The sequence below is a fragment of the Chenopodium album genome, chromosome 12, assembly GCF_948465745.1.
Source record: "Chenopodium album chromosome 12, dcCheAlbu1.1, whole genome shotgun sequence".
In the NCBI taxonomy this organism is placed as follows: Eukaryota; Viridiplantae; Streptophyta; class Magnoliopsida; order Caryophyllales; family Amaranthaceae; genus Chenopodium; species Chenopodium album.
The window spans coordinates 4,985,542-5,000,147 of NC_137845.1; the positions used below are offsets into that span (position 1 = coordinate 4,985,542).

The following is a 14,606-nucleotide window of genomic DNA, read 5'->3' on the forward strand; positions in this document are numbered from 1 at the left end:
TTCAAACTATGTACTCCAATGTACAGATTATTAATTATTCTAGGAAAACTCCCATTATACTACTCCTACTCCGCAGTAGTATAGCATTATTTTACTTACGAACTACTCCCTCCGTCCCTTTTTTACATTCTTGTTTTCCTTTTTGGATATTTCAAAATTACATTCCTCCTTTCCTTTTTAGTAAGTATTTTTTTTCCAAATATCCCAAATTATCCCTCTTTTTCTGTTTTGTAATTAATGCTCACTTTTACTTTCCTATTCTCCCTCTTATTTTCCCCTTAAAAAAATTCAGAATCCTTGTGCCTAAATTTAGATGAATATGATTGGTTCTTAATTTTCCAATAGGAGCATGTTATTAGTCCTTTTTTTTTTGTACAAAGGATTGATGACATGACATCATTAAATATTAATCTATCTTTATTTTACTCAAAGACATCATTTAATGTTTTGTAATTCCCATTGTGTTTTGTTTTATTGTTATTTGTTTTATTCTTAGTTCCTTGATTCCCATGTAAAAAAGGACGGAGGGAGTACCTTATTAGGCATATTCCCTGTATATTTCAAATCTTGCAAAAAAAACAAAAGCCAAAATATTATCACTTTGCAAATATACTTCCAAGTTTAGCTGGTAATATACTTTGTAAGTTCGTAGTTAAAAGTAAATGTTAAGTAATCTAACACTACTTAAATACAAAGACATCCTTGATTTAAGTTAAGGAAAGACTGAATCAACTTAATTAACATAATGTTTCTGTAGATTAATGCAGCTAAACAGAATAGGCAAAATGTTGTAAAAGCTCAGTTTCATTATCTTGATATCTTTCAAAGTTCATTTCTCTAATCTTCTGCTCAATTAAGTAGCTCATCTTTCACAATTTGATAGAGTGGAATGATTGTGAAAACAGGTTGTCTTGTTTGTTTAGTTCATTTCCCAAGATCGATCTTACATTAACATTACCTACTTAAGTGTCTGACTAAATACAAAAATTTCACACAAAATTCCTCTTGCCATCATACAAATGCCAAGAATAAACCCAAGCCCTCAAGGTAATCTAATTCAAAAAAAACAAATTCAGTACAAAACCCTACGGCTTAAGTGAAACTAGGTAGGTTTCCTCATGTTACGCCCAGCACGAATTACTTCATCAACAAGCAACAACTGAGATGCAATTACAGGCCTGCAATTACCAGATAAGCAATTAGCTAAAAAAAATAAAAGCAAAGACATGCTTTTCAATATCAAAACGAAAGAGAGTTGGATATACCCTGAGTTTAAAATTTGGCGCTTCACAGAATAGTTATCAAATATACCCTCCATCTGTGGGTCAATGGGCTCCCCAGTGTGCTGATTCAGTCCCACGACATTTCCTCGATCATGCTCTCCCTGAAACAAATGGGACACAAATCCATTTAGTTGCTCTATTTTGAGTCATCAAGTTGTCATAAACTCTAAATTAGCTGCAAGCAAACAAACATGGGCTAGGATACCTTGAGGGAAATTATCACATCTTGTGTATCAAGACCAGCATTTTCAGCGAGGGTCTTGGGGATCACCAGAAGAGCATCAGCAAATGCCTCCACACCGAGTTGGGCACGCTGTAAACAATAAATAAAAAAATAAGATCAGATTTGGAAGACTTTGGGTAAATTGATCTAAAAGAGATATTGTCAGCGCGCCAAATTATATTACCCCTTGTACAGTTTTCATAACTTCATTAACAAGATATTGCCTTGCTGCAACCTCAAAAGCTCCAGCTCCCTGAAAGACATGGAACAATATTATCCCAAGTAAGAAGTGTACATTTGGTAAGGTGTACAAGGATAAGAACCATGACTGCACAGAATCATATTGCTCTAGCCCAATACAAGTTTCCTGATGAAATGGACATGATTGCTAAAAACATACCAATATGACAGATTCATCTTCAATGGTGTTTTTTACCCCCCTGAGACCATCACGAACAGCATCCTTTATCTGGGCAATGGTATGGTCATTGGGGCCTGTGGTGTGAAACAACAGGAAGAAAAAGTTAAAACTTAAAACCACTTTAAAACTACAAGCATTCAAAAACCAACAACATAATAGCAGTAATGTGTCCATAGGAAAGAACAAAACCAATTGGATGGATGAGATATAAGGATAATGGGATATCACAAACCTTTGATAAGAATTGTACATGAATGAGGGTTCCTGACATTTTCAACAAATGTGTACTTCTCTTCTCCAAGGACATGTTCATACACCAATCCAGCCCATCCAAGGACATCTGGTGTCATATCATCTACTGAATTAACAGCATCCCCTCCACAAGCCAAGATCAACCTTTCCATGTTCCTTCTCTTTGCTCTACGAAGGGCAATTATCTACAAAAATAAGCAAGTAAGAAACATTCTACACAACTAGGCCTTGAAAACCAGCAATGAAAGAGCACCAGGAATGAAAAGAGACCAAGATACACATTTTATAATTACAAAACACACAAAATAATATTTTTTCTTTTTTTTTAAAAAAAAAAGAACCAGGGCATCATAATTGTCTGCCTAAGAAAGGTAATAAGTTCTTAAACCAGTATCCTAATCATTGAAAGTGTCCAATAGAGGTCCTATGACATGCATAATCCTACAGAACAAGTCTATGCATAGATTTGTGACTTCTTCATCACCAATAAACAGTTAAATTTTTGAACGCTGGAATAATGGCAGCAATTTATAATGCATCTGATCCATGTAGAGAGAAGACCTTAAGTTTGAACTTAAGCCAGAATTCTCACAAAATTCTATCTGAGTTTACAACTACATCAAGTTTAGGTTACAAGAAAGAAACAAATAAACAAATTCAAATGTTGAAGAAACTTACTCCTTCCCTTGCCAGCATATCCAGAGAAGGGGGGTCGATTCCTTTTTGGTTAATGACTACAAAGTTATTCTCAGTTCCTGCACAAACCTAAAATCAACAGGAAATGTTAAATAAATAACCAGATCTTTCATGGATGATAGCAAGATGCATCTGAGAGCCAGGATACTTCTTTTCTGCTACAAAAAATTGATGCCAGTGTGCCACCAAAAGCAACTTGCCATTCACAAGTGCATATAAAATAAAATAAAAAATAATAATAATAAAATAATTAGACATCAAAAATATTACCTTATTCTTCAGTTCAATGATTTTCCTCACTCTCTCATCAACAGAGCGCCTTTCAGCAGCAACCATAGCCTCCCTCTGCTCTGCATTTGAGTAAAAGAAGCCTGCATTTACTTCACTGCATACAACACAATTTTCATGTTACAATCTAAGACATATAATAAATTGCCTTTTCAACATAAACAAAAACAAAAATTTATCACATGTTCTACATGAATACATAGATAAAGGAAACTACTGCAATCACATTAATTCTTAGTACAGTATTAGTCACCCTAGAGCCTTAAGAAAACAACCAGAAAAATTCTTAGTACAGTATTAATCACCCTAGAGTCTTGAGAAAACAACCAGAAATAGATTATTACTGGTAATACTTTTAAACACACTGTGAAGAAAGCTGTTGGCATATTTTCGTATTTGAATTATAATAATTGAATAAAATGTAACGCAAGATTGCCCATTTGCCCCTTGCTTTCATAATAAGACTACTTGAATCTAACAGTCTCCTGGCCCTTGGGAAAAAAGAGTAGGCAGGCATCAATTAAGTAATCAAAATCCTCTGATATAGCCAAAACAGAGCAGCAATGAGCAAGGCACACTGTTCCCAGGTGAAAGCATCAGAGAGTCAGACTATATTGGCTTTCTAACAATAAATAAGAACTTCATGTAGAAATACCCCAAGAACACATAATCTTCAACCTTTAAGATAAAATCAGCCTATAGGTTTCATCTATACTAGAACAAAAAAATTGCCAAAAAATGGATGTCACACGTACAAAAGTGCATAATTTAGATGTAAACATAAATCTAGTACAATTCATAATCAGATATCCTTCCAGCTTCAAGTATGAAATATGCTCCACTGCCACGCCATAATGCTAAAGAAATTAAGACAAAACACTATAACTATGCTCTTGGATTGGAAGGCATACCTTTTCTCATACTCTAGCGATACATTACAGGTCAATATGAAACAATTCTCTGCTCTTCGCTTCATATCAGGATGCCTTGAACCATGATCAAGGACAAGGCCCTCAACCTATAAGGATGGACATAAGCCTCGTATTATTCCAATAAAACATGGGCCAAACAAAATTATTTACACAATCAAATGGATTACATCATATATTCTAATCAAAAAGATAAAAAGTTTTCTATTCCAGTAAATATATAGCAAACGCCTACCAGGCTACCACCACACATTAAAAACCACAAATTGAAAACACCTAAAGGTAGTCCCTAGCAACTACTTATGCCAACAGATGAATAGCTTATGAAATTTAATCAGCTACATACAATATAGAAACAGTAGCACATTGAAATTTGGAAGATATTCTACAGATTCAAATAAATATGACAAGTTGAATAGGAGAGAGAGAGAGAGAGAGTACAATTGGCATACCAATCTAGTGTCAACATCGAATTTATGGCGCATGTGCATGATCTCCACCATAAAGAGATCAATTGGTTCCTCTGGCTTGCGGATGCAAAGCACCTGCAAGAATTTATGTATTTAGAAACCCAAATACTAGTTTCCAGTCATATAACTCAAGAGCAATCAATCAATTTAAAGAATGCATGCAATAGAGACTAACCGCATTCACAACGATCTCTGTCAACTGATCTGCTAGGGCTTCATATAGCTGTTCAGCTAGATAAGTTAATTAACAATAGATTAAAAAATTTCAATCATAAACATAAAGATACAAAGCCATGAAAAGAACCTTGGTTCTAAGAGTTGTTCTTGCAACCATTTTAAGAATTTCTTTGTCAGGTTCATCTCCCATTACAACAGGAGTTTTAAACTTCTCGAGAAATTGGAGAGTAGCTCGTTTAGCAATCTCAAAGCCATCAACCATGACACGTGGATGCATTCCTGAGGAAACAGGAAGCAAATCATTTAGCGTGTTGTCATTGGTAGTCCATTTTGGAAATTGAGCAGAATAAAACCACAGATAAAAATGTGGGACATAGAGAATAAACAGTGGCAAGTCTTAAACAACACATATGTACAGCTATTGGCAAGTCAGATATATCATGTACACCAACGCAGAGAGCTTTGGGCTGAAAACTCACAGCTTAAAAATAACATAGAATAAATTAATAATTTCAACAAGTATTAGTAGTGTAAAAATACACGGAAAGTAGTCAAAGGTAATGGAGAAGATAGAGAGGAAATGAAGGCATAAAGGCATCGGAAAGCAGATAGGAAAACAAAATGCACATACACACACTCAAGAGGTAGTACGCACACAAATCTTAGCATTGAGTAAGACCATTGTGTTCTATATTATATGTAGGAACGAAAAAACCGAAATAAAAACACAAATAGGTGCTTCAAATTCATTATGCACGTCACACAAAAAACTTTATATACTTTAGAACATTGTGTTTTATAATATATGAAGGAACGAAAAAAAAAAAAAAAAAAAAAAAAAAAAAAAAAAAAACACAAATAGGGACTTCAAATTCAATATTCACAAGTCACACACAAAATTATACTTTGTATTATAGACAACTAGACATTATATAACCTTCATCAATGTAGCGATCAGCTTGCTTCATGAGCTCTCCAATAAAGATCACTGTGGAAGTTGTCCCATCTCCACTGATATCATCCTGTGCAACAGCTGTCCTTGCAATCATAATTGCTGTTGGGTTTTGAATTTGCTGCATTTGAAAGCATGTAAGTCAGCATACAACTAAAAGACTCATAACTTCAGAGACATAACTCTCCGAGAACAGACACAATGGAAGAAAAAGTTTGGAACCAAACCTAATACTCTTTAACACTAATAATATCAAATACAGAGAGGTAAATGCTACAAGCTCTAACTCTTTTAGGATATTAGGCAGTTTAAGTGATATAGAGTAATAGAGAGTTGATAAGAAATAACAAGATAAAAGTTTAAAACTGTAACAAATAAAAAGTTGAAGGTAGACTGGTAGAGTAGATTAGAGTGGTAATTAATGTGTCACTATTCACAATTAGTAGCCATTGGATTAACTATTTAAATCTGAGTATTCTGAATAATATTAACACAAGTGACAATGCTCTAGCAATATTCCTTGATAAGAACATATGCGATAAGATGATTGACATTAAGTTAAGAATCAAAAGCGTATTATGATATAACAACACGCTTTCTACAAGCTCCTGTACTATTGTCAATCTCTAATTGCCCGAATCTTCGCCATTAAGCTCATGAATCACTAACAATTATCACACGACCACCCAATGAGCTCAAAATTAGCCATGTAGAAGCACCATAAGAGCTCACATCAAGCAACCAATACCTTCCTCGCAATTTTTTGCATTGAATTATCAATTACTAGTGTTTTACTCGTACCATAGACAACGCCAATGAACACTCCTACCAAGGAAGAATTTACAAAGACTGAAGCTTTGGATCTAAATTCCTAATCCCAATACACACCAATCGCATTGCAATGGCTACAATCCAACTGTATCATAAACTCACACGGCCGTACCCTTTAAGTATGAATCCCTAGTAACTTTCAAATCTAATAACATAACACTCTATTAAATCTAAAACCCAGAAAACCCCATAACATTAAAAATCAAATTCATAATGATCCAGAAATCAAACAAATAAAAGTACCATTTCTCTCAAAAGAGTGTTGCCATCTTTAGTGAGCTTAATATCACCAGAACCACCAACAAGCCTGAAAACGAAACACCATAAAGTTTCATCAGAACAAAACAAATTCGAAATCAAATGAAGAAAGAAATAAAGAGAAAGATGTGATTACATTTTGATGGTGCCTTTAGGGCCAAGATTACTCTTGAGAACATCCTGTAAACCCTTGGAAGCATTGATATTCATACGAAGTGCTTCTGATTTGTTGAGCACTTCTGCATTAGGGTTTAGCACTCTCAACGACATCTTCGATTGTTTCTTTTCTTACAAAACCCTAATTCAACGAGGAGAGAGAAAGTTGCAGGAGCAGGAAAATGGAGATTCAGTGAAGAAGACGAAGAAGAGAGAGAAAGAGTGATTTTGAGTTTTGGAGAACACTCTGGTTTTCACTGAAATGGGGTGAAGATGGAGGTTCAGAGTTGGTTTTTTTGGACTTCGGCTGTTTTAGGGCTTTCCTTAAGCCGGTTTAAGTTAACATACGGGCCTTCTTTGTCCAACCGGATTTTACTTTTTAAAGAGTTGCAACTAGTATAGTACCCGTGCAATTGCACGGTATAATAAGTTTATATTAGAGATGGTTATTGGGTAGGGTAGCCCAATGATAATGGACATGGCATTTAACAAATAGATCCTTTATTAGGTAGGGTCAATATAAGGTCAAAATGTTTTTCCAATTTAATAGACAAACAAAATAATAATGTAAAAGTAATTACATAAATAAATTTGTATTAATATATGTTTAATATTTATTTTAATTGATATTTTATTGTATCGTCCATTATCGATCCACTATTGACCTGCGACCTGCATTGGCCCAACCCGCTATTGACCCTATAAAATGTGACCCACACTGACCCTAACCCGACCCGCCTAATAACCAGGTCTAGTTTATATGTATAAATTACTTGTCAAAGAAATTTTTTAATAATGATGAAGTGGAAATCAAAAGTTACGCTCTAATATATATAGCTCCTAGAAATATCATAGCATGATTTAACGCTGTTGTATACATAATTATTGTAATATTATTTTACTTATTAAATTATTTATAAACTTAAAATTAGGAATGACGGGCGGGTATAAAAATGTAAGTCCTGCATATCATTCGTTAGAGTTAGAGCGGGCATGGGTCCAACTTTGACGGGTAAGTAGGCGGGTATGGGTACAAAAGTCATACCCATCGCGGGTAGTGGATAAGCGGTGAATTTGATGTCATACCCCCTATTACCCGCTTATTCGACAGTTACACGCCTACCTGCCAAGCAACCTGTCGGCTTATTACTACCACTAATTTTTTAATTAATTCTTTTTGTATTTGTAACGATGAAGGACTACTTTTATACAAATTAACTACTTACTTATATAATATATTATTAAAATATGTATTTACAACAATTTAAGATAGCATAATGACATGTTGTTCTATAGGAAATTTATCAAACAAATTTTGTTAGGTTAGCAGATAATAGGTAGTCGGGTAATGGATACAAAAAAATTTACCCATTGCGGGTGCCAGGTAGGTCACATGGTATAAAAAAAAAAAAAAAAAAATTGGCAGATGTGGATACAGGGGTTAGGGTACCCGCACCACCCAATTGTCATCCCTACTTTTGGGTAAATATTTAAGTAGTATTTATTTTATACTACCTCTGTACTTTTTTTTTTTTTTGTTATATTCACTTACGTTTGTGATAAGGTATCCAGCGTTAATATTTCACCAAATATTTTAAGCATGTATGAATGTATGTAAATTTGATATTTTTATACATGGATAATATTGAGTATACATTAAAATGAATATAATAACTATACATGAAAATTTTATTTGTATATAAATAGCAAACGATGGCCATATTTTTTTAGTTTGATCCCATAAATAAAACGATGGCCATAAGTATACAAGTTTATATTATACTCCGTATTATCCTTTTCATAAATATTATATAAGATCAATAATCATTATTCTAAATTGGCAAAAATATTATATAAGATCAATAATCATTATTCTAGTATATATATTCTAATATCAAAACTATATTCAAGTTATAATAATAAACTTTCTTGTGTAATGATATTTAATTTTGACAAATTTATTTGATATGTTGATTTTTTATTTTAAGAATAATAATGAACTATTATGTACATATATATGCAAGTTAAATTATTAGACAATAATTGTATCACATAAGATCAATAAAAGTTATATTTCTTTGCCAATATATTATATAAGATCAATTTAATGTATAATATAGTCTTGGGTATTGATAACTTTAGACCAATTACCTTTAGAGGAAAAAAAAATGTATGTGGAGAAGGAAAATAATTTAAATGTTAGGAAATAATTAGCTAGATTTGGTTTTTTTTTTTTTTTTTTTTTTTGAGGGAAAGATTTGGTATCTATATCATACGTTACAATACAAAGTAACCAATATTTTTGACATAATCAATTTGATTATGTAAATATTTTGTTATCTTCTGTTATTGTATATTATTTTTTCTCACTATCTTGTCAAAAATATTATTTTATCAAATATAATTAATTCTTTATTATATATAGTGGAAAAATATTGTGAAATTTTCTACTTTTAAGGTTAATGAAAATATTTTGTACATATGATCAATAAAAATCATATTATTTTTTGCAAAAAATATTATATAAGATCAATCAATATTATTTTAGTATATATATAAACTGATTTTTTTTATATATTATACGTAATATTTAAAGGAAATAGAAGACCTTAGATTATTTAGTGAATAATTGCTAGAATTAGGATAGCGGAAAAGGGCGGGGAAATTTTGCATGGGAAAGTGACACGTGGAGCTATTTTTTTGAGTGTCCTCTGTTTTAGTATAGTTATAGATAGATAGATTTCTATAAAGGTTTTATGTCGTAAAGGAAGTCTCGAGTTCGAGCCTCGTCGAATGCAGAAAACTCTTATTGAAATATTCACCCACTATAAATTCGGATGTAATCAGAGCTAAGCTTTAGTGAACCGGGTAGTACAAACTCAAAAAAAAAAATTTATAAAGGTTGTATAATCACGTAGCGTAACTTATAACCATCGTATGAGAAATCCTCTATTATTTTATCATTGTACACCGGTGAGGATTAAAAAAACAAATTCTAAAAAATTTGCCACGTCCACATGTGTCTCGTATTGGCTTGAATAGCAGAATAGGGCCATGAGAGAAATTGGGTTTAGCTTAGGTGCTGGCGGTTTGTAACAGTGGTGAGTAGTGTGGATGAGATTGGAAGTGATTGGGTGAAAGAGATGTATAATGTAAGCTGAAAAGGGACTTTTCAAAAATACATACAATTATAGGTAAATTCATACACTATATATAACAACATGGGCCTCTTCAAAGTTACGCATACCATATTCCCATGGCGCTCGGTGCTCCTATAGTTTGGATTAATCAACAAGATATCATTTTTTTTTAATACTAAAAATAATTTATTAATAAAAAGTCATGCGACATTTTCAAAAGAGATTGGACTTTAATAAAAACATAAGAAAAAAAAAATTGGTTGATAAAAAGTACGATCGTCGAATAAATTTTGCACTGTGAAACATCTCCCGCTTATATCACTGGAAAATACAACCTTGTTGGAGAGACAATCTAAGGGTTGTACGCGGTTTAACGGTTTGGTTTGGTTTACAGTTTGTAAAAATACGGTTTGGTTTCGATTTTTTGGTAAAAGTTAGCGGTTTGGTTTGGTTTTTCAAAAATTATTAACCAAACCAAACCGTAAACAATAAACCGTATTTTAATATTTATATAATTTTTAAATAAATTTAAATAATTATTATATATTATAAAAAAATAAGAAATTAAAAAAAATAAAAAAAAAAACATGAAAAATCAAAAGAAAACTATGCGGTCAGTAGACTGTATACTCATTCTCAATACTTCAAATTCAATAGGTAATTGGTTATGTAACTGGTAATTGGTAATTTTGTCTTCTAAATTTCTAATCATGTAGTAATTGGTTATGTAACTAATTATGGGCCTGTTCGGCATTAACTTTTAAGGTAACTGTTAGCTTTTAGACCTATTCAAAACACTACCTTAAAATAATATTAATGTTTGGTGAATTAGTGTTTTAACTAGATGTTAGAGGTAGGGGTAGCTTTTAAGTAGCTGTTGTTGAAAGCTAAAAAGATAGCTTTTGAAATTGTAAAGTAACGTTCAACCCTTTTTTTTTATTTATTTGTTTTATTTTTTTATTTTCTAATGAACTTTTTTTTTATTTTCTTTTTGACTTAGTATTATTTGTTTCAGTCAACCATAATATCAAAATTTTCTATTCCATATCCTTTTTTCTTTTTTTTTTTCCTTTCTTTATGAGGAGTATTTTTTTTTCTATCTTATTTTTTAAATTGATTATTTATTAGCAATATATCTTATACTATATAATATTTGAAATTATCAAACATATGATACATAACACGTCACACTAACTATATTTATAGTTTCAATCGCTACTTTTACCGACAACTACAGCTAGTTTTGCCGAACAGACCCTGTATATAATTTGTGTAATTGGTAACTTTGAGTTCTGGATCTTGTCATGTTGCTGCCAATTTGTTGTTGTTGCCAATTATTAATGACTATAATGTAGTATGAATTATTATTTTTTTTTTGGACAAATGTATTATGAATATTATGTATTATATTTATTATGTGTTACTGTGTTAACACTTAATTAGTTGATTGTTATTTTTATTATAACTTTGTAGTACAATTTAATCCCTTTGGGCTAATTATTTAAACTTTATTATAAATTTATTTAGTATTATAAACCGCAAACCAAACCGTTTGGTTTGGTTTGGAAAATTGACCAAACCGTATATTGTGGTTTGGTTTGGTTTGGACTCAAACCGCACCAAAACCAGACCATGTTCACCTCTAAATCTAACAATCCTTTGTAGTTGTGGGGATGTTTTCTTTCTGATCCATTCGATTGTATTCGAAAATTTGATAACCTTTGTGATCTCACATTATTTTTCACCAACAAAATAATTTCACGACAATCCATTAGATCAAATATCGTGTATTCAAAACTTAAAAAATTTTGCCCAGAAAATAGGAGATAAACTTTGTCTTTCGAACGAGGTTGAAAAATCTTTATCTTATAAATGAGATCGAAAACCCTTCTTTCGAGGGAGAAAAGTTCCTCCTAAAAGGAGAAAGCATTATTATTATTATAAACTTTTTTAAAAAAAAAACACACACACATTCCTCAATCTATATCTATATCTATACTCTATACTTAAATATTAAAAAGCGTTCCTAAAAACGTTTAGGCGCCACATGTACCACATCACTACTCAATATCCATATCATCGTGCCGCATCACCACTCAATAATTCATGGCACATCACCACTCGATAATTCATGGCAATGTTAATTAAAAACACATATAAAGAGGTTTGAACTCTTAACCTCATGGAATTACACTACATGTCTTACCATCTTAACTACCAATAATTTATGCTCAACTCTTCCACATAATACAAAATTGTATCTAAACTCAAAAACAAAGAGACACATATTATTCTCTATATTCTCTTCAATATTCAACTTTACATTCCAAATTATTAATACTTTAAACACTTTATTATTAAAAAAAAAATTACTTAAAGTAACATCCCGGGGCAACGCCCGGGTGACACACTAGTTTAAAAGTTAATATTGATCAAGATGGATTAATCAATGTTTGTGATTTGTGAAAGTTCATTTTCATTATTTTGTTCGTATTTTAAAGTCTTTTTAACTTATATGATTTGCTTCTGCAGGATTTTCAGACAACTATAAATTTGTTGGCAACATCCTACGCAGGCACAGGCAAATTAGTAATGTAGTTCCACCACCTTTGGCCTTTGCTTTGGGTAGGAAGCTCCAAGAAGTTGTTGGCATGAAATTTTAAGTCTGACAATATCATTTCAAACTAAGTACTTGATTTGCCTGTTGTTAGGTTATGTAAATAATCTAGTATATAATTAGTTTATAAATTACTAGTGTAGCCTTAATCCTAACCCTAGTGTACGCTTGTACTATATATTGATGTTTAATCAATGAGAAAAGCACGACAAATATTCTCATATTCTTTGATGGTATCACAAGTCTAGGTTTCCAATCCGAACCCTAACACTCGATCTTCTTCCGCTCATTTTCTTTAATTCATCTCCTTCCTCTCTTCTCTGTTATTTTCGGCTATCACATCCTCCATGGCCGATCAGAAACTTCACCCAGCCACCCTTGTCAATAACATCAAGACATGCATTCCAACTGTTCTTGATTACAATGGCACTCAATACAACAATGGTCTACTTTATTCCAACTCCATTGCCGCACGAATTTAGTAATCGACCACATCATACCACCGGTTGTAAACAAGAAGGAAAAGGCTCTTGAAACTTCTGATCAAGCTCTATGGCAATGACTTGATGACATTAGAGGATAACCTCTATGATTGCTACTCGAAATATCAAAACACTTATAACCTCTTATCAGAATACCTAGAAATTGTAATTAGTGCATATAACCTATATAAGAGGTAAATTAAAAACTTTGTGTGAACTAAGGAATTGATTTGATGTGATGAATTGTCTTTCAGTTCGTCGTTAGGGGGGTCTTCTTAATCTCTCCCCTCTACTCCCAAGTAATTGGGCCACAAATACTGGACCAAGCATCATCTTTGTATTTCTCAATCCAAGCATCATTTGTGATAATTTATCAAGAAATAATCAGCATTTTATATAAGATTGTTATACTATGAGACTCTAATAATAAATTCTATAAGTATTATTATGCTTAACAATATCTATAATATTGGGTAATTAAAGTTATGTTTGAGTTAATTTAAGGACATATGATGGCCATGTTTTTAAAAAAAAAAAACATGATGGCAAACGTCTTTGATATTAGGAATGAGCAAAAAATCAAGGTACCTTGATTAGGAACTGAAACATGTTCGGAATCGTCAGTTTCGAAATCAGAACTTGTACAAAAGGTTTCGGTTTTTGGTAGTGAAATGGAGAACTTGTTGCAATAGGTTACGGGTTTTCAAATTTTTGGAACCGAAACCTGAAGGATACCATGTAACCTAATAAAAGTATCGTTTTATCATACATCAAATCAAGGCTAAGTTTTATTGAAATAAAATAATTATTATAGTTATAAATATATGTATTAAATTTGCTAAAGAACTATTTTTATTAGTTGTAATTTCGAGTTGTAAGACCATTCAACCTTTTTTTAAAGATAAACCAGTTTTTGGCCTGAGCAATGCCCCGGGTCCTTATATGTATATTATAAATGAGGTTTTATAATAAAAATTATGTGATAAAATACAAATATAGATTAAATTAATTATATTTGTTATAAATAAAGAAGTAGTCTAGTACAAACATATAAAAATATTTAAGTAAGATCAAAAACATAATCTCACAAACAATGGAATAATATCGGTGCGTCATGATGACACGTGATGAGCTCATGACATCCCATTGAATTTTAATATTTACATATATATACATATATTTGCAAAAAAGTACGAAGTATATAAAAAGACAGGCATGTTTTGATTTTGGTTCTCATTTCAAGAATTTTAACAAGTAAATTGTTATGCTCACCCCTATTAGATACTGTGAGAGATTAGACCTGATGCATATATGTAATGTTTGAAATGTTGAAAGTGTCACAAGCTTAGAACTTGATTAAGTGTTTTGATGATGTTTATCATAATTCATGATAAATATGATAACGAGGATGTTGGATTATGTGATTTGTTG

General features: G+C 31.9%; 1 protein-coding gene across 1 annotated transcript; it reads right to left on the minus strand.

Annotated features, from left to right (window-relative positions):
- Positions 1-898: 898 nt before the first annotated feature.
- On the minus strand, positions 899-7,245 carry LOC145571730 (T-complex protein 1 subunit zeta 1-like). Its single transcript, XM_081630762.1, has 15 exons — positions 6,917-7,245; positions 6,766-6,829; positions 5,677-5,812; positions 4,867-5,018; positions 4,738-4,785; positions 4,545-4,637; positions 4,075-4,181; positions 3,146-3,260; positions 2,858-2,944; positions 2,160-2,364; positions 1,907-2,001; positions 1,691-1,759; positions 1,489-1,596; positions 1,266-1,384; positions 899-1,178 (listed from the first exon to the last, which is right to left on the minus strand). Exons 1-15 carry the CDS (start codon positions 7,048-7,050, stop codon positions 1,103-1,105), a joined length of 1,608 nt encoding a protein of 535 aa, XP_081486888.1. The 5' UTR covers positions 7,051-7,245; the 3' UTR covers positions 899-1,102.
- Positions 7,246-14,606: the final 7,361 nt, after the last annotated feature.

Excerpts from the sequence above, each read along its gene's own strand:
- LOC145571730 (XM_081630762.1), bottom strand. The coding sequence starts at position 7,050 with ATGTCGTTGAGAGTGCTAAACCCTAATGCAGAAGTGCTCAACAAATCA. Across the intron at positions 2,365-2,857 it reads ATATGCTGGCAAGGGAAGGA|ATAATTGCCCTTCGTAGAGC; the intron begins GTAAGTTTCTTC and ends TTATTTTTGTAG. Across the intron at positions 2,002-2,159 it reads ATGTACAATTCTTATCAAAG|GCCCCAATGACCATACCATT; the intron begins GTTTGTGATATC and ends TTCACACCACAG.